The following is a 22,373-nucleotide window of genomic DNA, read 5'->3' on the forward strand; positions in this document are numbered from 1 at the left end:
TTTGCCCCAGATCCCTAAGTGGCCCCCTCAAGGATTGAACTTACAATACTGGGTTTAGCAGGCCAATGCTCAAACCACTGAGCTATCCCTCCCCCTGCAAAGCTTTTTCTAATTTACCTTGATTTCAGTAAGGCATTTGATACGGTTCCACATGCAGAGTACATTAGGACTAAATGAAAGGCCTTGGACTGGCACCGGCGTCTCCCACTACCCCTCTTCCTTCCACTAACTGATTTGTCATCAGCCACATATAGCTATTAAGAAAACATTGGGATCCTTGTGTGACCAGACAGCTGCCACTGCACCTTCTCACTGGCGAAAGTTAAGTTTATAGATCCGTCCTAAACAGATCCATCAGCCTTTCTCCACTCCCACATAAAAGGAAACGTGGACTGGGGCTTCAGCAGAAAATGGTTCTACTCTTGCTCTGATAGGGTAGGATTCTGTATGGGATGCCACTGTGCCAAGCACATTTCGACTAGGGTTTGACCTACCATAGTGACGGATTAAGGGTAGAGTTCCAGCCATAATTCTAAGAGCCAAACTTTTTCTTCAGATATATGTGCACAACTCCTGTTGAGTATGGATGGTGGGATTTGGCCTTTACTGTGTTGTCAGTACAGAATATTCTCTTATTTCTATGGTGCCTTTTGCAGTTCCTACATTAAAGAGGTATGAACTCCTTCAGGCCTATTGACCCTGACTCTGCACCCACAATTCCATTCTTCCTGCTTTGTGCCATTCCAACTACCTTGGATATTCCCCAGTTCAGGAAAATCCCTGGAAGGCACAGAGGCCACATGATAGTTTTACACCACCCACTTACAATCCCTGACATAGAGGGCTTGTCATGGGCATTGGGCTAAAACACCTTTCTGTTCCACTTATTCTTGGCTTCTGTAATGGTCCTTTAGGTAGCTCTAATTTAGGCCAGGGGTCAAACTAGTCTCCATCTGCCCCAGAATTCAGGGAGCCAGAAAGGTGGTGAACATCATCATTTGGTCCACAACCACTCCCTAAGCTGCATTACATTCTGCTTGGACACAGCTCAGAATCAGGGACAATGGCTTTGCAGCATCCAACAGGCACTTTTTCTCCTCCCACCTGCCATTTGTCCCTCTCGTCTGTTCTTACCAGGTCACTTAAAACTGAGGTAGCTCAGTAAGTGACATTGGGCCCTTTTAAAAGGGAAGCATTAATTTTTAAAACTAAAGGGTGTTTCCTAAACAAAGTTGAACTTTGAGACCTTAACTTTCAGCTCTGAGCAGAAAAAAAAGGGAAAGGCATTTTAGGTTAGAGATTTAGATATGAAGACGTGAGGGTCTGATTCTCCTCTCACATTGGTGTAAATCAGAAGTAAATCCCCTGATGTCAAGAGGCCAGGCCAATGAAGCCACAGTACACTGATTTACACTAGCTGAGGATATGAGCCAATATAGTTCCACCAATGTAAAACAGTGTAAATTAGAGGAGACTCTAAAGGCCCTCGATCAATCATTTAAATCTTAATATATTTTGAAGCAAGGACAGAAAAGATATATCTTAGAATTAAGGTCACGCAAGAGATTAATTTTATGCCTACAGTTTTACTTGAAAGGGATATTAAAGCAGGTCTCATGGTACTGAAAATCTTTTTTCCCCTCTTTTTCATTTTTTAAACACAGTGTTGATTAATTGTAATAGCTTGGAAAATTGAAACTGAAATACGTTTCTTTATCAAGATTTTTTATTCCGCTACTTGCATTCAGTGGTTTGTTATCATAGGTTTTTCAAAAGCACCAGGAAGAACACTCAGGCGCACTGAGCTGCTACAGCTGATTTTGTTTGCTTTTAAGATGATTGTCCCATCAAAAAATACATATATAAAAAATTGCCATAGAATTTTCTAGTTGAACTAAGAAAAAATTAAGCTGATAAAATTGTATGCCTGCTCCTCTTTTCTGTTGACCACATTGCATGGATATATGGTTGTATAAATTATTAGATTGTTCTTGTTAAAACTTCAGCTTTATCTTAGAAATAAAAATATCCAGTCTGACACCATATTTTTTAGAAGCCAAGAAGGAACATTAGACTGGGGATGAAAAGCCACAGCTGTGATAAAAGTGAACCATATCCCCCAAATTGTCTTGTTCCCCTATTAAATGGAACAATTTATAGTATCTGGTGGTTAACATAGACTGCTTATGTAATAAATTATATTTATTTGAAATCATATTGCTGACATAATAATAATAATGTTTCACTTCTGGGTGCATTTCTTGAGCTAATTTGGATAATGAGCCTGTTTCATAAAAACGAGGCTTTTCAAACAAATTTATTTTTGTCATTAATGTAATTCTGAATATTTCTGTTGCAATTAATTGAAATTAATCAAGGAGCCTGACTCATCACTATAATACTTTAGTTTTATGCCAGTGTAACTCCACTGAAATCAGTGGTGTTTTACCGGTGTAAAACTGGAGTAACACAGTGGTGAATCAGGCCTAAAATGTTTCTGCTTAAATTAAAGCTCTTCTTCAGTGTAAACCTACCCTGTCTTCCTCTTCTTCATACAATTGAGTCATAATCCTTCCTTTATGAGATCATTATCTGTTGTCATGGTGATTATAAGTATACTATGACTGACTAAGGAGTGGGTGAGGACTAACGTTTTTACTTAACTTCAGCAAATTAGTAATAACAGCAAAAGGAAAAAACACTTGTGATAATAGGACAAATAAGTGATTCTTTTAACATTTTTTAAAATATAAATGCCTTTACAGGGAGGTGCAGAGGTTAGTGTATTATTTGATACTGATATATACAAAGACTGATACATACATAAAAAGGCAGACGTACAGGTAAATATTATAAAGGAGTAGAAATCCTGGTTGGGTTTGGGGCTTTGGTGTGGCGTTTTGCATGGCACTGTCCATGCAGTACATACTAACTTCCATGTAACTGGCATGAACAGAGGATTTTCTTTCTGATCATTGCTCATTAGTGAATACCAAGTTGTATGGACCAGATCCTGCCCTCCTTTTTCAAGAAAAACATACATTGACTTCCAGGGAGTACATTTTTCTGAGTAAAGAGAGCAGGATTGAATGCAATATAGTTACAGTTCGTCCATGAATAAAAGCCTGTTTTGAGTGTAGCTTATTTGCTATATATGCAAGTCTTTCATACATATAGTTTTTCTCTGTGTCATGGTTAACGACAGGTAGATACACAAGCAACTGTGACTTTTAATTGGTTTTTGTAGGGGGGTTTTCGTCACCGTTTTATACCTGCTTCAGAAAATACAGCATAGTTTAATTTCCTTTCCAATCTAGGGTCATGACCATCTGATCACTTTCTTTTACTGCCACCATTCAAACATTCAGACCTACATGCTAGTTTAATCTTGTCTTCACTCAGTATCAATCCTGTCATTGCTCAGTGGTTTTGTCCCTGCCTGTGCTGAGCTGACAAGTTCATAATTTCACACAGGTGTTTCATTAAACGAGTTCACAAAGTTCTAGCCTAAAATTATAAGGCCCTAGGCTTCCCTCCACCTCTGTGAATGGCTCCCTGGCCTGTCCACTCCTCTCTAGAGATCCCACAGAAGACTCTACACAGGAGTTCCTTGGGGCTCCATATCTGTGGGTTGGGGTGGACTACATCTGGGTTCCATGTTAGTGAACATGGGTCTAGAAGGCCTAAGGAAGTCTAGATGGAGTCTAAAGTGGTGCAGCATACACACTGAAGGGCCTGCCCAGACTCTCTCCACATGTGGCCCAGGGTGACTGAATATTTTCTCTCTTCTAGAGTTCAGTCCTTTTCTCTAGGACAGTGGTTCTCAAATGTTTGTACTGATGACCCCTTTCACACAGCAAGCCTCTGAGTGCGACCTTATAAATTAAAAACACATTTTTATATATTGAACACCATTATAAGTGCTGGAGGAAAAGTGGGGTTTGGGCTGGAGGCTGACAGCTTGCGACCCCCCATGTAATAACCTTGTGACCCCCCTGAGGGGTCCCGACCCCCAGTTTGAGAACTCTTGCTCTAGGACCTGGGGCATGCTACTGCTTCCCCTGGGAAATCATCTACAGCACTATGGCCCCAGTTCAGCAAGGTGCCTAACTTTAAGCAGGTGAGTAATCCCATTGAAGACAATGGACTGCTCACATTCTTATAGTAAAGCACATGTTTAAGTATGTTATTGAACCAGGGCAGGTGTGCACAAGCAGAGTAGCTGACTGTTGTACCAGATGCCAGCTGAACGGAGAAGGAGCAGGTCAATGCAATACACTTACAATGTCAGAACACTAGAGGGTAGCAGGAGGAATGAGTCAGGAAGCGTATTATTATCTGCTTGTATCACCAAGAGCCTAATCGTAGACTGACACCCCATTACGCTAGATGCTGTACAAAAACAGATAAGTAGTATTAATTATTTATATTACTGTAGAGACAAGACTATTTCGGTGAAGATCTATTTTAGAGAGAAAGATTATGGTACTTGAATGGAGAATTCCAGTTCAATGCTGTTATCTGTTCTCCATTTCAGTCAAAATACAAATACTGATTTTTTCTAAGATAAGTGTTGACCTATACTGTAGACCAAGGGCAATTCTGAACCTGCCAGTGTCTACCAGTCCAGGGAGTAAGACCCCTAAGTCCATCTGAATTGAAATCTCTTTCCAGCTCTGTCAACTTGATTCCCGGGTTGCCTTGCAGCTAATGTGGCATGCCAGCCACCCGCTGCTTTTTCATTTAAATAAATGAGAAAGTTGTGGCTAAATTAGCACCCCAGTGGTGGTAATAAGGACAGACACAGCAGCTGCCCCGAAGTATGCAAATTGCAGTTTTGCACTTTAGGGCTTGATGTTGTTTCATTTGTAGGTTCTTTTACATGAAAAGGAGCCTCCATCACACTGAGGTGGCTTTAAAAAAACAAAAACAACCCATGTAACTGTCATGTATAGTAGTTCTTCTGGGGTTTCCTTTCTGAGCACTGCGGATAAGTGGTTATTACTGAGTAATATGTGCTGGCTGAGGCTTATAGGCAAAACCTCCATTGACTTCCGCAAATGTATAGCCTGAGTGAGGAGCGCAGGACAAAACCTTTTGTACATAAAGAAAACTTTTCCTCTTCCTCGTCCCTCAGCCTGTTTCATGCAGGGATGCCACAATCCAGCATCTCAGCATCATGGTTCTTTCTCTGGAAATGACTTGGAATAGCACAAAGAACTGTGATGTCAGTGAACTAATCAGATAGCGGGAAGAGGCTGATGAGACAGGACAGAACAGCTCTTTATATCAGCTGAGGTGGGAAAGGAAATGCAAAGAAGTTTACAGGGTAAGGTTAATGAGTTTTGCAGAAGTACATTTCTGTACATCATTTTTAGTGCTTTTACTATATGAAAGAATAATATAGCTGCAATTGTATTAGACATATGGGGCCAAATTAAGGATACCACAAGCAGAACTATATTGAAAGTGGGGAGAGGAGGTGCACAGTCTGAAACAGCAGGAGCTGGAGGCATTATAACTCCAAGAGAGTATTGACTAATTAGCAGCCACTTGTATGTCTACACTGCAAAGAAAAACCCGCAGCTGGCCCATGCCAGCCAATTCAGGCTCGCAGGGCTCGGGCCGCAGGCTTCAACTCCAGGATCCTAGACCCCAGACTCAAGCTCAGAAATCTACACAGCAATGAACCAGCCCTGCAGCATTAGCCCCGCGAGCCTGAATCGGCTGGCACAGGCTAGCCATGGGTTTTCCTTTGCTCTGGAGACATACCCTAAATGGCCCCTGGTACACTCTTGGAAGAGGAGTACCAGAAGCTTCCCCCAGCCCCGCCTTCGGTTGGTTGCTCTGGAGTTGGTTGTGATGAAACAGAGGATTATGACCACAAGTTATAAAGGAACAAAGAGTGGTTGTATGGATAAGGTACAGTTAGGAGACTTGGGGCCAATTTGTCCTGGGTGTAATTCAGTTGACGCCAGTGAAGTTATACTGGGGGAGAATTTGGCCCTGGGTTCTGATCCAGGCTCTGCCTCAGCTTTCTCTGTGACCTTGGGCAAGCCTCTCACATCTCTAGGCCTCTCCTCCTCATTGTAAAATGGGGATAATTATACTTTCCTACATCACAGGGATTAATTAGTACTCAAAGTGCTGTGAGATCCTTATGTGGAAGATGCTAAAAAGGGTCTCCCATATTCTGAAGTTCTGTAGCTACAGCACTGCCACAAAATCCACATCCTGCTGCAGATTTGAGCAATAGACTGTAAGATTTCATTTTAAACAATACATTTCAAAATTTTGTTGTTTTGAAGGAAAACTACCAAACATGAACCAAATTGCTGTCTCATCTTCCTGAGTCTGCAAACAGACTGGCTTGAAACAATAGTTCTGTGATGTGTGAATTTCCTTAACTATAGTGTTGTGTTAACTCTGAAACTTAATGATGACTTAATTGTCAATATTGTTAACTGTTTCACTGTTGATCACTTCGGCAGCGATAGCTAGCTAATTCTGCTTAACCATAGTTGTTGATACTAGAACAGGGGGGAACTGGGGCAATGTTTGTGTCAAGAGATGCTGTGGTGGGGAATTAGGAGGGCACATACCATCTCCAAAATTTCAAATCCCTTCCACCCTTGTCCACTAGGAGGAAGAGAAGAAATGCAGCCACTCACCATTGTGAAAGTCCCAACTACATCCTCAGTGCCATATGTTCCCAGGTGCCAAAAACTCCAAGTTGCTGCCAAAATCTCTGGCTTTGTTCAAACATACAACTGTGTATTGTCCACACAAAAATGTACAGCAGACTGAAAATCTGAGGCAATGTAAAATTCATTTAAATATCATAAAAATGAATAGCACAAGGGATACTGCAATGAATTCATTATTCATATTCATATTTAAAATCAGTAGAAGCTGACGTTAACTGAAGGGGCCACAGAATTTCCAGTTTTCTGCAGAGTACACAGGCCCTGTATAAAAGTGTATTATCATACTAATTATTCAAGTAAGACATAACCAACAAAACCAAATGAATTACTGATTTCAAAAACACAAAAACCATGTTTTTATACATATGCTTCTAGTAATAATAAAAAACACTTCCGAATATATATATAGCAGGTTTCAGAGTGGTAGCCATATTAGTCTTAATCAGCAAAAACAATGAGGAGTCCTTGTGGCACCTTAGAGACTAACAAATTTATTTAGTTTCTAAGTAAAAAGCTTTTAAAATGTGTTGCACTGCATCCAGAATTGTAATGTACACTTCATCCAGCCATTATGTCACTGCTGCCTTCAAAGATCAAAAAAGAAGGGCCATAAATGGGTGACGTTCCAGTATTTCAGCAGAAGTTGGTTTAAAAAAAGATTCTCTTTGGAAGATGCAGGATGGCCCTCAAGCATGTTGAGATTTGTTATAGGGTCACAGACTGTTCAGCTCAAACTCTTTGAGAAGAAAAAAATTGTTTCACATGGAATTAAACAAACCAAAACAGGAAGATAGTGTTAAAACTTTGGGTTATGTGCACAAGTGTGCCCTCATATTATACTGAGACATGCTGGGCATCCTCAGAATATTTTCAAAAGTCTTAAATCTTGCAAACACTTACTGCTGGGCATAGTGCTTAGACTTTTACTAAAATTACCCATGACTAAATCATAGCCTTAATTATCATTGCCATAGAATGGAGGGTTTTCTGCCCCAGAATTGATGGGTATCTGTTGCAGAATTTAGGTCCATTGTGCCTTGGAATACAAGGGGTCCTATCCATGGAACTCCAGTATGAATCCACATGGAGGCCAAGTCTGTAACAGGGTTCAAAAAAGAACTAGATAAGTTCATGGAGGATAGGTCCATCAGTGGCTATTAGCTGGGATGGGCAGGGATGGTGTCTCTAGCCTCTGTTTGCCAGAAGCTAGGGATGGGCGACAGGGGATGGAGCACCTGATGATTACCTGTTCTGTTCATTCCCTCTGAGGCACCTGGCATTGGCCACTGTCAGAAGACAGGATACTGGGCTAGATGGACCATTGGTCTGACCCAGTATGGCCGTTCTTATGCTCTTATGATGTGTGCCACCCCTCCAGCCACCACAGATACTCTAAGTCCAAATCACTTACAAAACTACCTGTGCCTTTGCTAGAAGAGTAATCAGAGATTACATCTAAGATCAGATATTCATTGGTGGCATTCTTTGAGCTCACACATTCTGTAACAGTAGCTGTTGTTGTTAGCAAATAATTAACAAATCAGCTCATTAAAGGAGGCAGTAGAGGCCTAGAGAGGTTTAATATCTGTCCTACTTGAAAGCCCATCTACAAGGCAGAATGATAAGATTTCTGGTAATACAACTGTATATTGTTTTACAACTGAGTAGAAGTCAGTCTGATTCTGGGAATGTACTGGGCTCTCGAGAGGTGCTCTAGCTCGTATTTGACTTCAACAGTCCTTGGTTAAAATTCCCTTTCTCAAAGGAGAGCTCCAGATTAATTATCACTTGTACTAAGGCAGTGTTGAAAGAATGTCAGTGAATACATTTCCCAGCACTACAAATCACACAGTCAATTATAACGAACCCAGAACATTTTTGACACTATATAAATAAGAATGAATAATTTGGGGCCAATATCGCAAATACTCGCTACTGAGTGCATTGCTTACTACCAAAAGTAGTTTCACTTAAGTCCATGGGACTAGGGTACAGTGCCTACCACAATGGGGCCCTGACCTAGTTGGCCTCCAGACCCTACCACAATATAAAATTATTAAATAATAATAACCTCACCGGAAAGCAATGTATCTGGTAGGAAGGGTTTGCTGGATCAGGCCCTAACACAGTATCCTGCACCATCAAAGCATCATATCTGAATGTTCCCTGGTTGTTCTGTACCCTAATGCTCACTTTTCCTTTCACACCAGTTTCAGACTGGTGTAACTCCTTTGTCTTCAGTAGCATCACTCCTGATTTACATTGGTATAAACAGGAGCAATCTAAGGCCCACAGTTAAATCACTAATGCAGCTGTTTTGCTGAACCAGCTTCCTGGCTGGGAATGTATCCAGTCAGCTGTGGATAACAAAACCCAGTAATAGAGATGTTAAAGATTTCATACATTTATTTTTTAACGTCGCAGAGTTACTTTTCCTACAAAATCTGTTATGCAGATGTTAGGAAGTAATTATTGCACATAAATCAAAGAAAATTCACATCTTACACAGCCACATATTGGTATGTGTAAGTGGATTAAGCAAAGAAACCAGATAAGAATGCGAGAAAACCTACAGAGACATCTGATTGTATTCCCACTGCTGGAATTTACACACATTTTTATAGGTAAGAAATAATATATGGCAAGTTATCCAGCTATACTGATACTAATGATCCATAAATATGTGGTAAGGACCAAGGCCATAAACAAGTTGTCTTTTTTAAACACACAAGAATGGCTGGTAATTGTACTCACAGTTCTTTGGCTAGATATAAGAAGAGCTATATTTAACCCGGCATAAGTGAGCGCAACTTCCATCCACACCAAAGGGAGTTTCATCCAGTTATACCAGGAATTAATGTGGTGGATAATAACAAAAATTATTATTACAGCATGTATATATGCCATTCATACTGAAGGATCTCAGAGCACATTAGAAACTCAATGGACTTGATCATTTACATATTTATGCATAAATGGAACTACTCACAGGAGTAGAGTTCCTCATGGTTGCCTGATTTGGCTCTGCTTATAGGAGTTATTTCACTATTACTATTATTATTACTGCTGAAATGCATCGACCCCTGGAATGGAAGGTAGCAGCTGTTTAACAGCATGCAGTAACAAACCCCAAAAGATCAGCCCAGAAAGTGAAACTATAGGAAGAATTAGAGGCAGCTGTGGCAGGGTGCATTCTCTAGAGCAGTGGTTCTCAAACTTTTGTACTGGTGACCCCTTTCAAATAACAAGCCTCTGAGTGTGACCCCTCCTTATAAATTAAAAAACACTTTTTTATATATTTAACACCATTATAAATGCTGGGTGCAAAGCAGGGTTTGGGGTGGAGGCTGACAGCTCACAACCCCCCATGTAATAACCTCGCGACCCCCTGAAGGGTCCCAACCCCCAGTCTGAGAACCCCTGCCCTAGAGCACTCCCTCATAGCATGGAGTGGCCCTACAGGCACCTCATCCTCAGTTCTTCCTAATACAGGTGTTCTAAACCTTTCCAGACTACTGTACCCCTTTCAGGAGTCTGATTCGTCTTGTGTACCCCAGGCTTCACTTCACTTAAAAGCTTCAGCTTCAGCCCTGCACGGTGGGGCTCAGGCTTCGACTTTCTGCCCTAGGTCCCAGCGAGTCTAACACCTGCCCTCGCAACCCCATTAAAACGAACTCGTCCACAGTTTGAGAACTGCTGATATAGTATATAGAGCAGTATAAACAAGTCATTGTCTGTAGGAAATTTTACTTTGTACTGACTTCGCTAGGGCTTTTTACATAGCCTGTTGTAAAACTAGGCAAATATCTAGATGAGTTGATGTACCCCCAGGAAGACCTCTGTGTACCCCCAGGGGTACACGTACCCCTGGTTGAGAACCACTCTCCTAATAAATCCCAAAGTCAAAGGGATTAGAACAACACCCCCCTTCTGTGGGGGACAGGACAGGGGATGACTAATTTACTGAGTCTTTACAAACCGTTTTTGTTGGCCCTCTGGGGGTCCCACAGTCCTCGTTCATAGAGCTATGTCTTGCCACTCCCTGGAAAAGGGATCAGTAAAGTCCCCCTCTGTAGGTCTGTGATATCCCTCCTCCATGGGGCTGTGCTCTGCTTTAGGCCAGCTTCTCCCAGCTGGCCCCTTTAAATCACTTTCATCCAGTTCCACCTGAACTGTCAACAAAGTCTTTCAAACAAACAGAACGCAAAACAAAACCTTCCTAACAAAGTCCTTTCCACCCAGGCATTTCTGGTGGGGCGCAGTCTTCCAGCCTTCCTCCATGGCTTGGAGACCAGGTCTCACCCCCTCAGTCCTTTCTCCCTTGGGCTGGGATGGATCAGCAGGCAAGCAGTCCTTTCCCTTCTACTGCCTTTTTGTTGTGAGGGAAGAGGACAAGAGGCAGCATATATGGGAGAGGTGAGCCTTGCCCCATCCTTCACTACAAGGTTCCTAGTCCCGGACCTTTAAAGGAACAGTAGTGTGGATTTTCCCCCAAATACTCATTATTTCCCTAGGACCGCTTCCTCTCTCCCAGTATCTGCCTCTGCCATTTCCTAGGCCCTCCTCAGAACTCCCAAACAGGGCCATGCCATGGAACAGGGATTGGCTGACCCCTAATCCCCATTACCTATAAGGGGACAGATCACCCTGTTACATCATTCAAACTCTATTTTGGCCAGGACACTGTAGCAAACATCTCTATGCTTCCAAAGAGTGCCATGAGTGCGACAGGGTCACAACATTCCTGGTATATATGATCCGAAAGATGGAGTCTCATTTTGTTGTGCCTATGGGTGAAATTTACTCCGGGACATGGAATACTGTGATACAGTGAACCAGTCACTGGACTAGTAGCCAGGAGACTTGATTCTGTTCCCAGCTTGCTTCTGACATTAGGAAGTCACGTCACTGCTCCGGGCCTCAGTTTCCCCCTTTAGAAAACAGAGATAATGACATATCTTCTTTTTCAAAGCACTTTGACATCCACTGATATTGGCTATGTAAGAGCTAAGTATTTTAATAAGGCCATATACAATACTGAAGCCTACTTCACATGTATCGCAGAAGCACAGTGGAGGGAGGTGGAAGCCTCTATTGCCATGATTTTCAGTCATTCATAAAATAAATTCCATATCCGTAATTATGACCCTATAAAATACCATGTCAGTGTTTATGGTCCTATAAAAGGCAATTCCACAGAATCAGCCTTTCAGCACTTAAAAATTACACCCCAGCAAGGATGCTTAACATTTCAAGTACAAATTACAGTATAAAACAACATGGATGCCACTTTGAGAACGGCTATGAAAGCACCAGGCTTGGGTGCATTTGAGAAGCAATAGCATCATTTGTCCAAAAAAAAAAGAAGAAGAAGCAGCAGAAGCAGAAGCAGCTTTAACATTTGGGTTGCTAAGGCAGAAACAAACACCGCAGACACATTTTTGCCCTTATGGGGATTCATCAAGGTTGTGCTGTGCAGCTGTTGTCTTAGTAAAAGAAAGTATCGGCCCCTGACGAGAAGAAACTGAAACATAATTATGTTATGATGAGCTGAGAAACATGCAAGGATAAATTGGAATGCAAAACATGATGGATGATGCTTTGTCAACTGGCAAAGCAGCAAGAGAACCAAGCCGCACAATAGCACCTCTTCTTCAGTCAATGCTTCCAGTTTGGCTACCAAAATAAAGCACCACTCCATCCGCCACAGAATTACCATGTCTTTTTGTTATATTATTTAGTCCTGACACAATTATGCCAGGTTTGTAAAGTGGATTATGTAGCCATCATCAGTAAAATGAGAAAAGAATAGATGGGCACTTTTGAAATACAAGGCTGTACAAAGAGATACAAGAGAATTTACCAAGTTATCATATGCTTATTTTTATATATTTTAAAGTTCAAAGATTAGAACCTTTTCCTTTAAGGCATCTTTTGATAACATACTATGCACTGAAAAACTCCTGTTTCTACTGTTAGGACTGACATCTTATCAATGTACTAATATGGCTATAGGAAACCACACCACAGTAACACATGAAATACCGTCCCAGAACAGATCTAATAATGGCGGGGACAGGATTTCCCTTCAAGTGCTTCAGTAGTAACATGGCAATTCACTCTCACAATGTGAGTGAATCATGCAGGACAAACAGGCTAATTATATAACAGGAAGCTTCTATTTAGAAACAAATATTGGTAACGACACAAAAAGGGAAATGCTGAGAAAGCACATGACAAAGGAAGGTTGTTAAAATATAGTTTTCAAAATACCCGTATGTGCCATGGATAAAAAGAAGCCATTACTGTGCCTCTAGTGCCCAAGTTCTGCAGTATTTATCTCCTGCAGCCTATGAGCGTAACAGTCATGATATTTAGGGTTTGTCTACATGGAGAAATTGACCAGCATAGTTGTGGCAGAATAAGTATTCCACAATCGCTATTCTGGAATATCTCCCCATGTGGACAATATTCCAGAATAAAAGTGACTATTCCAAGATAAGTACTCCTTCCACAAATCATTTTTTTATTCTGAAACAGAGTGTCCACATAGGACAATGATTCTAGAATAATGAAATTATATGGGAATAGTTATTCTGGAATAGCTGGTCAATTTCTGTCAGGGAGACAAGGCTTTGGGGTGGAGTTTCAGCCTTTAGCTTTGAATTGTCTGTCTTTGACGGGTGTGTACTTCATGTTTTCTGTATGCGCAATGCCTCTGATTCTCAGTAGGAATATTCCTCTGTGGGTTTTAACATTTATTGTTTCTTTCATTAAAACAGCCAGCTCTCAAATTAGAACACTGAGTAGGAGGGGTCACCTTTTAAACATTAATGAAAAAGATTGAAACATATTCAAACTGTGTATTTTTAAACACAAGATTTTTTTTTAAATATGTGTATTTAGGGAGACTTAGGGCCAGATCCTGCTCACCTTACTCATATAAGTAGGCCTGTTTGAAGTGAGAGGCTATGTCTACATTACAAACGCTATACCAGCGGCAATGCCGCTGTAGTGCTTGTAGTGTAGACATCGACAGAAGGGGGTTTTCTATTGATATAGTTAAACTAACTCTCCAAGAGGAGGCTGCTAGGTTGACAGAAGAATTCTTCCGTCAACCTAGCTGCGTCTACATCAGGAGTGAGGTCAACTTAACCACAGTGCTGAGAGTGCAAAATTTTTCACAGCTCTGAGCAACATATCTAGGTTGATTTAATTTTTAAGTGTAGACCAAGCCAGAATTTTGTTGCTGGCTTCAATGAGAGCAGGATCAGACCATTGGCAAAAAGAATCCCTTCTCTGCTGCAACTAAGTAGGACTCTTATGAACATTCATCATTTTCTTTCACGTAATGAGATTACTTTGCTTTCATACCCAGGGTCTTAAAGTGCTTTAAAGATTAGGTATTATTATTATTCCCATTGGAACACAGACAGAGAAACAGAGACAAAGTGACTTGCCTAAACTCAGTCAGCAAGTCAATGGAAGAGTCTGGAAATAGGTTTTCTGGTTCTCGGGTCTTTGCTCTAAACCCTCCTTCTAAAGTAAAACGGACTTTGAATTGGTTCATGGGCCCAAAGGACAGCAGGCCAGTGCAGAGCTAGTCTTTGAGGCCATCGTTAAGCATGAATTTGATCAACAGGCAGGGGCGACTCCAGGCCCCAGCACACCAAGCGCGTGCTTGGGGTGGCAAGCCGCGGGGCGCGCTCTGCTGGCGCCTGTTGCCCTCGGTGGCTTGCCTGCAGAGGGTCCACTGGTCCCGTGGCTTCAGCAGACCTCCCGCAGGCAAGCTGCGGAAGGCAGCCTGCCTGCCGTGCTTGGGGCGGCAGAATTCCTAGAGCCGCCCCTGCCAACAGGGAGATTATAATTGATTTATTTTTTCTCAACCCAGTTTGCATGGCACCAAGCCTATGTTTTTAATGAATATGGCAAGGGGTTAAGATAAATATTTTAGCGGCAAAGAAAAGCAGCTCAACCCCCTTGCCTCTCTCTGTACATGTCTTTCTTATCTTGTAATATCAATAGTCAAGCTAAAGTAGAAAGCACAAAAGAAGTAAATCCTGGTGACTGAACTCTGGATAGGGAGGAATAAAGAATTGGCCAAAGAGAGTGGCAAAACTAAAACAATTATTGCAAATTGATTGCAGTTGCTACTTTGTCTTCTTTGCTTTTCTCTTGCATTTAATTTTTCTTCTTCGTCTTCTTTTTCCCCGTGTGCTCTCTTGGCATACATTTTCTGTCGCTCTTTCCATCTGCTCTCTGTGTATTGTAACCTATGGCATATCTCATCTTTATAGTTAATTCTTTCATATCCAGATATGTCATAGTTATGTTCTAATTCTGCTTCCCGAGATCCAATTTTCATCAATCATCATCAGTGAAGCTGGCTGTTTTATGATCCTATTCAGCAGAATTGCAAATGGTTTAGCAAAATCTCCAATTAAATCCACTTCTCAAATCAGACTACTCTTGTAATTAACGAGGATGTGATAGTCAACTGGAACAGAAGGATCTTATAAAATCTCTTTACCTGTGCATGCTAAGAGGAAATAATCCATTAAAAAGTCATTCTGTGACTGGAAGTCTAATGGCAAAGAGAAACTTTTGCCCATCTCTGCTCCAGTGTCACTTTCCCTGCCCTCCATGCATCCCTTCCTCCATCATCCTTCTCTCCCTCCTAATGTCTTGCAGCCCTTCCATCTCCTCCCCTCCATTATCCATCCCTCATTTGTATGTGATGTTTTTTCTCTTTCCAGTGCTGGATTCTTTTTCTGTCATTTGCCCTATTTTAGGCCAAATCCATCTCTGTGTACTCACATATGTACAACTGGAGTCAATGGGGCTGCTTGCTTCCTGATAGCAAGCAAGATTTGGCCCTACCTACACTAAACAACTTTTCTGGATGCACCTCGTAAATCCGAGCTGTTATCAAGTTACTGTAAAGATAGAAACGAGCCTAATTCTATTTTTATTAGGAATTTGATTGTGCTTAAAATATATTTCCAAATTATGCCTCGCTCTTGACTAGAGAAAGCAAACGATGTTACCATCTGGCAATCACTGCACTCTCACAGCTCCCTTTGTTTTCTCACTGGAGACTAGCCTGCAATAATTGCTGAGCTGGACCCTTCCATGTTGTGTTGATCTCAAACAGGTGGATCCTTCAGTCCCAATCCATGCAATTTTCCCAGGAATAATTTTCTTATTTAGAACTCACAAGTCATGAGGAATATCAGACAGACAGTCAGATGCTTCTTTTAATTTCTACAGTTACACCACAAGACAGAATGTGTGTCTATAAAAGGGAATTATCCCCAAATGCCCCCGGAGGGCCTGATCCTACATTCCTTGCACACCTGGGATTCCCAGTGAAGTAGTGGGAATTTGGGAGCATGCAGAGAATGTAGGATTGGGCCCATAGTTCTGTTGAACTAAATGTCAACTGATCAGATGGTAGCCGTATATATAATAATAATTTACACTTAATGCACCTTGTAACCCAAAGGATCACAAAGTGTTTTCTATACATAAGATTGATTCATCCACCCCTGAAATGGAACAGTCAGCAACACTTGTAGAGTAGTTGAGCTAAGAAATCATATGCTATTTGAACATACTGTTCTCCAGGCTCTGAGAAGGCCCCTGCCTCACCTGGAATCCTGAATCCTGCTCATTATAAATGTCCATGGATGGATTTCCATATAATAGCGTTTCTGGAACTATACATTTTTGCCTTTGCAGTTTGTAATGAACAAACTCCTTTAAGATACAAATGTGCTTTTGATTTCCTCTTTAATATGTATATGTTTTGGCTCAGAGATTGCTGTATTAGTAGTTGATTATATTTTTCTTTCCTTTCCTCAGCCTTTGTTCCCACTTTAGGATTTATTTGGGCATGTTGCCTAGTTTTTAAAACATCTTGTTATAGCTGCTTTTTCTTAAGATGCCAGGAGGCTCTTGCACATCCATAGGTATCCAGAAATTAAAGATTAAATGATGAAGCATAAAAGGCCTGAGTCTGCACTCTTGAGGTAGGCAATACACAAAGTACTCTAATGCTAAGTAGGGAGTTTTGCTAGCATTAGAACTGAAGGATCAAGCTCTTAAATTCAGTACCTGGACATTTGCCTTTAAACCCCAGAGATGATTTTCACTGAAGAGAAATTAGTTTTGACTGTTTTCCTAAGCGTTTGTTATATACCATAAAGCAGGTTATAATTACAGAGGAGCCAACCAGGTGGTGTTGGGATACTGATCTGGACTCCGGGCACTATTCAGGCTTTTAGGTTTGGACTGAGTGGTTCCAAAAGTTTTGAGAGCCTTCAGCCCCAAATGGCAGAAATCTCACAAGAACAACTGCACATCGGAACCAGCACAACAAACTGGGCTGCTTCTAGTTTGGGATCAGACTAGAACCAGAACCCCGGGGGTGGGATCAAAGCTGGGGAAATGTAAGAAAGGGGCATTAGATTAATTCTCTCCTTTCTCTTCAGACCGTGTATCTTTCGTTTCCCCTGCATCTAATGTCTGTCTGCCTGTCCATCCCAAGCGCATAGCTCTGGCATTAGAGCACCCATTTCTAGCTATGGAGCCTGATTCTCAGCTGGCAGAAAGGGAGGACCTGGCTAATTGCGATGAAAAGCTTCCCACTGGATTTGCTCCTGGGCAGTTGATACCACCATGCCCTTATTCTGAACGGGGAGCCCTTAGAGCGATGCTTGGCCATTTGTGCCAAGGTGCCACCTGAGCCGAGGGAGGCGAGCACTACACCGTGCGTGGGGATTGCCTCTTTCACGGGGTTTCCCCGGGCTCGCCTAGAAATGAGGTTAGTTATTATTAATTTATTATTGACTGAACGCCAGGCTGGAGGAGACTCTGGCTGCCTTGCCGTCTGGATCAACGACATGACTCAGAGCGCAGCTTGCGCCCTCGGGGAGATCCTGAGTTAAGGACCAGGGGCCGGGTCACTCCGTTAGGACCCTGGGGCCTGGCTGCTGCGGGTCCCTGCCTGGCCACACGTGCGCCGGGCAGAGCGACCTGCCCTGAGCCAGGATCCTCGCCGTGCCCAGCAGGCTGCCGCTGCTCCACCCTCCTCCCGGAGCCGGCCCCAGTGCGCCTGCCCTCCTGGGCCCCTGCCAGCCGGGCTTTGCTCGGCACAACCGCTCGGCTCGAGGATTAACTCGGCAGCGGCACCGCCGCGGATGCGTGAATGGAGCGGGGCGCCGGCGCGGAGCCAAGCCAGCGAGCTGCTCCCGGGGCCACTGACTCCACGGGCAGCTGCGACCACGCCGCGCTTTTCAGCCACGGGTAACGTCCCTTTAAACAGCTCCCTCGCCATCCACGTGCCGGGAGCCCGGGGCTGGGGGGTGCAAAGACGCCTGGCTGCATTGGAAACCAGGGGTGGCTGGTGCATTTGAAACCAGGGCTCCTTGATGCATTTGAAACCCAGGGGGATTTTTTTTGTTGTTGCTTTCTTTGGCATCTGAGAAAATTAAATGTCTGAATTCTTCTTCCTCTGCCCGGTCTCGCTACTAGAGAGAGGCAGCTGGGGAAAGTTGTGTTTTTTTCACTCGAGATGACTGCAGCAGGGAGCTGAGTGGAGAGCCCCACTTTCTCACCCCCCCCCACCCCCCATGTCCCTTCACAGCAAGTGACAGGAAGGAAGTAAAGTTTGCAAGCAACCTGCAGCCACAGTAACTTTCTGTACAAGTCTCCCAGTGCCACACAGCTGCCTGTGCTCAAGGTGCCTTTGATGTGTGTGCAGCAGCTTCTGGAAAGTGGACTGCAGCTTTCCCAGCCCCATCACCTCCCCTCCCACCACCACCACCTCAGCCCACACATGCGATTTGTTTAAGAAAAGTGATGAAATGAACAAGAAGTGATGAATTACGGGCGAGTTTCCCTAAAGAGAGATTGGAACGAGGAGCTTGGGGGAGCGGATCGCAGCCAGCACAGAAGCTTGCAAGGGGAAGAGATCTCTGTTGCCTTTTTTTTTTTTTTTTTTTTTTTGCAACAGAAAGGAATTGATCTGGGGCTGGGGGTGCTGAATGTTTGGCTGGGTGTTAATGTATTTTAGCGGCGATATGCAAAAGGCTCTATATGCTTGTATTTGACTTGCAATGCCGGCGTCTCTCTGGGATGCAAACCCTTGCACAGGATGAAAACAGGTTTGCTGCGAATCCTCCTATATGTTTTCCTTTTCAGATGTCAGAAAGGAGCATAATAACTACACAGTGCCACCAGGCACCTCATTACTGCACACCCTTCGCCGTTCTTTGGAGATGTTAAGAGAGATGAATCTTTTATGCAGCTGTCTCCTTGTATCCATAGTGGTGCTTTACAATTTGCACTTGATTGCAGCTAAATATTCTTTTTAAGAGCCGTTTCCCAAAACGATATAAAATAAACACAGATGGGAGAAGGGGAAAAAAGCAGTAATGAAGCTGTGTGGTTGGGTTGTCATCTCCCTCCTCTCTGATAATGTGAACATTTTCTCTAAAAAAAAAATGTGAGTCTTCAGTCTCAGAGCAGTTGCAAGAAGCAGATGAGATTGAGCCCAGTTTTGTGGATCTTTGGTAGGGTGGGAGAAACATTTCCATCACTGTCAGTTGCCTTATTGACTTTCTTGAATGTGTGTACTTAGTAAACCCCTCTGCCAATATCTTTCCTGCTCCTCTTTAAAGTATGTCCTGTTTTTTCCAACACCTTATAGGTCAGTCTTCTAGAATGCCTGAGGAAAATTCCCCAAGACGGAGCCCTCAGAATATCCCTTATCAGGACCTCCCTCATATGGTCAATGCAGATGGACAGTATCTTTTCTGCAGATATTGGAAACCAGCCGCAACTCCAAGGTGAGCACTTTCAAATGATGCATTTGTTCTCAATAAATAAGACTCCATTAGCGTAACTTAATTGTTATCTATAGATTATACAGTATCATAGGTGTTCGTGGCGCTTTACAGAACCAATAAAAAGGCATATCCCTGCCCCAGAGCGCTTCCAATGTGAAGATTAGATCCTATAACTCCTTACTCACCTGAGCAAGCCTTACTACTTGCATAAATGAGGACTACTTACTTGAGTAATGTTTTGCAAGATTTGTACTTACTTTCATTTCATGCTCAGTTGAACAGGGTGACATTTGGAAATATCATGCATATGATGCATTTCAGCAATAGTAGATATTTTTAATCAGATATCACCAACTTTCAGAGATGTGTGAAATACACAGGCTTTCATTGCCCAGCGTTTGTCATTATTTTTAGTGTTAATAAATCAAACAGTAGAGGTCTGATTCAGCTGTAACAGCGGGGCTATAAATCCCAGTGCAATGACAGGTTTTTACACACTATATGTAATTTACTTCTTACTAAATTTATAGTTGGAAAATTACTTGGATGGATCTTCCACTTTAAATTGTCTGTGGTTTCAAAGCTGAACTCAGTGATGGAATGTGGACAAATAATCAAATTAAGAAATTTAAGTAATCTCTTATTATTCATAATCCTTTACTGTAATGGCTTCTGAGTTAGGTTATGTGCTTTTAAAAGTATGAATATGCTAGTGTGGTAGAAAATTGCCTGTGTATTTCTCTAGTTATTTATGATCTCACTTCTACCTGTCAGTCACTGTTACAAGATGCTGGCTTGATGTGTATGAATGCTAGCACTAGCTATACAGATAGCTACATATGAAAATGCATCTGTTCTCCTATTGTTTGTCTTTTCTGCAATCAAACCAGATTTGCATTGCAGGGATGGACGTTTGTGGGAAATGGCTGCCCAAGGAATACGGGGAAGTTAAACTTTTCTGCCCCAGCTGTCCAAGTCCCTTGTCACATTTCTGTTTCAGGATCAATCAGTGGGTCTTGCTGGGTAGTAGAAATGTGGCTGAGGTTACCTAGCCTTCTGCTTCAGCTCCCATAACCATTACCAAGCCAGACAGGAGTTATGTGGATGACACACGTACTCCTGAAGTGCACATGTGGGAAAACCCAGTTTGCTGTCCTTGAAGCAACAGCCACTGTTAACCTGTCACCAAACAGGTGAACTTTTGGGGCCTGTTGCAAAGCCCATTAAAGTCAATCCCATTGATGTCAACAGTTTTAGGATCAGGCTATTACACAACTGTCTTAGCTTAAAATCACCTGGTCCGGGCAGCAACTCAAGCAGTTATTTCTAACCCCACTGTGTCTTCCAAAAACCAGGAGGAAACTTTCTGGCATTGGTTTGTAGATAGTTCTGGCACCAGCCTAAAGATTTCCTCTACAGAACAAATTCAGTAGCAAAACAAGCTTCTTCTGTGAAACCAGCCTGTCACGTATTATAATGCTAATTAATCATTAACTGCCCACAGTGTTCTTCACTCAGTTGTGGAATTGCATTCTCTTTTCATGTTTAATTTCTTAGAAAATTAGTGAGGAGCAGATGAGTCTTTGATCAAGAAATGAAAGGATGGTGAAGTGGAAGTTAAAACTTGGTGTTTAATTCCTCGCACTAGCTCATCTTTTCAGGGCTCTGCACACCAAGCAGTTAATTGAGAGTGAGGTTGCCCTAGTTTTGTAACAACAAAGTAAACAGGATCAGTGCTGCTCATTTACAAGTGGCTCTTAAGTGTGTGTGGGGTGTGTGTGTGTGTGAGCTTGGCTTTGTGTGTATGAGAGAGAGAGTGTGTGTAAGTAACTGAATAACAATTTACTACCTAGATCCTACTGTCATGAATGCTCTTGGAATGTTTAGATCGAAGGAACAACAGAAAATACATTTATCTCTCTCTTCCAAAGTATCCAAGAGCTTTTCTCTTTTATATGCAGAAGCTCAGTCACTTTTATCCAACTTTAAACATTCAATGAAAATGAGATCAGGAGATGTCAGGGAAGGTTTACAGGCCCGTTATGAATGTCTTCTGTTTCAAATATTGATGAGGGCAACTATTGCAATTATTATTTTAGCTACAATAAATGTAGTGTTATTCAACTGCTGACTTGCTTTGGGAACCTTAATATTAACATGTGCTGCTGTAATGCTCAAACAGAACCTTTCATTGATCAAATCCCAGGGCTGGTCTACACTAAGGGGAAAAATCGATATAAGATACGCAACTTCAGCTACGTGAATAACGTAGCTGAAGTCGAAGTATCTTATATCGATAACTTACCCGTCCTCACGGCGCGGGATCGATGTCCGGGGCTCTCCATGTCGACGACGGCGGTGGAGTTCCGGAATCGATAGAAGCGCGTTCGGGGATCGATATATCGCGTCTAGATGAGACGCGATATATCGATCCCTGAAAAATCGATCGCTACCCGCCGATACAGCGGGTAGTGTAGACGTAGCCCCAGCTAAGGGCTTTAGAAAGCTAAAGGTGTCCAAAGGTTAGCATTGACTTGGGTTCCACTGGTAGAGAATGTATTACCCTTGGTCCCGTCCCAGGGGAAAGAAACAGGAAATTTGCCAAAGGTAAAATAAAATAAAATCCATTTGCCAGGGGCCATGCTCTAAATGATGGCTAAATACTCCTGAGAACAAGGCCAGGTGACAGCTACTACCTCTTCCAAAGTGCCCATCTTTTACTCCTAGAAACAGGCATGTTAAGGTGGATAACAGCTGCAGTAGACTGAAGGGCTGCAGCTTTGTGTCAAATGATTTGTCAGGAAAATGGGGTGTT

General features: G+C 42.4%; 2 protein-coding genes across 11 annotated transcripts in view; one reads left to right on the plus strand and one right to left on the minus strand.

Moving 5' to 3' along the window:
* KBTBD12 (kelch repeat and BTB domain containing 12) overlaps nt 1-22,373 on the minus strand; it is a 172,200-nt gene that overhangs the window by 48,871 nt on the left and 100,956 nt on the right. The window lies entirely within an intron of this gene.
* MGLL (monoglyceride lipase) overlaps nt 1-22,373 on the plus strand; it is a 135,054-nt gene that overhangs the window by 31,945 nt on the left and 80,736 nt on the right. For 4 of the 8 annotated variants that reach the window (XM_039547863.1, XM_039547864.1, XM_039547868.1 and 1 more), the window contains one exon: nt 19,420-19,558. In XM_039547863.1, the coding sequence (XP_039403797.1) occupies nt 19,420-19,558 (139 nt within the window). Of the gene's footprint in view, nt 1-2,623; nt 2,640-2,825; nt 2,844-5,137; nt 5,330-17,671; nt 18,015-18,409; nt 18,875-19,419; nt 19,559-22,373 lie in introns of those variants that run through there. The other 4 variants (XM_039547865.1, XM_039547866.1, XM_039547862.1 and 1 more) reach the window with 4 other exon arrangements.

This window comes from Mauremys reevesii, linkage group 7 (assembly GCF_016161935.1).
Source record: "Mauremys reevesii isolate NIE-2019 linkage group 7, ASM1616193v1, whole genome shotgun sequence".
NCBI classification, from domain to species: Eukaryota; Metazoa; Chordata; order Testudines; family Geoemydidae; genus Mauremys; species Mauremys reevesii.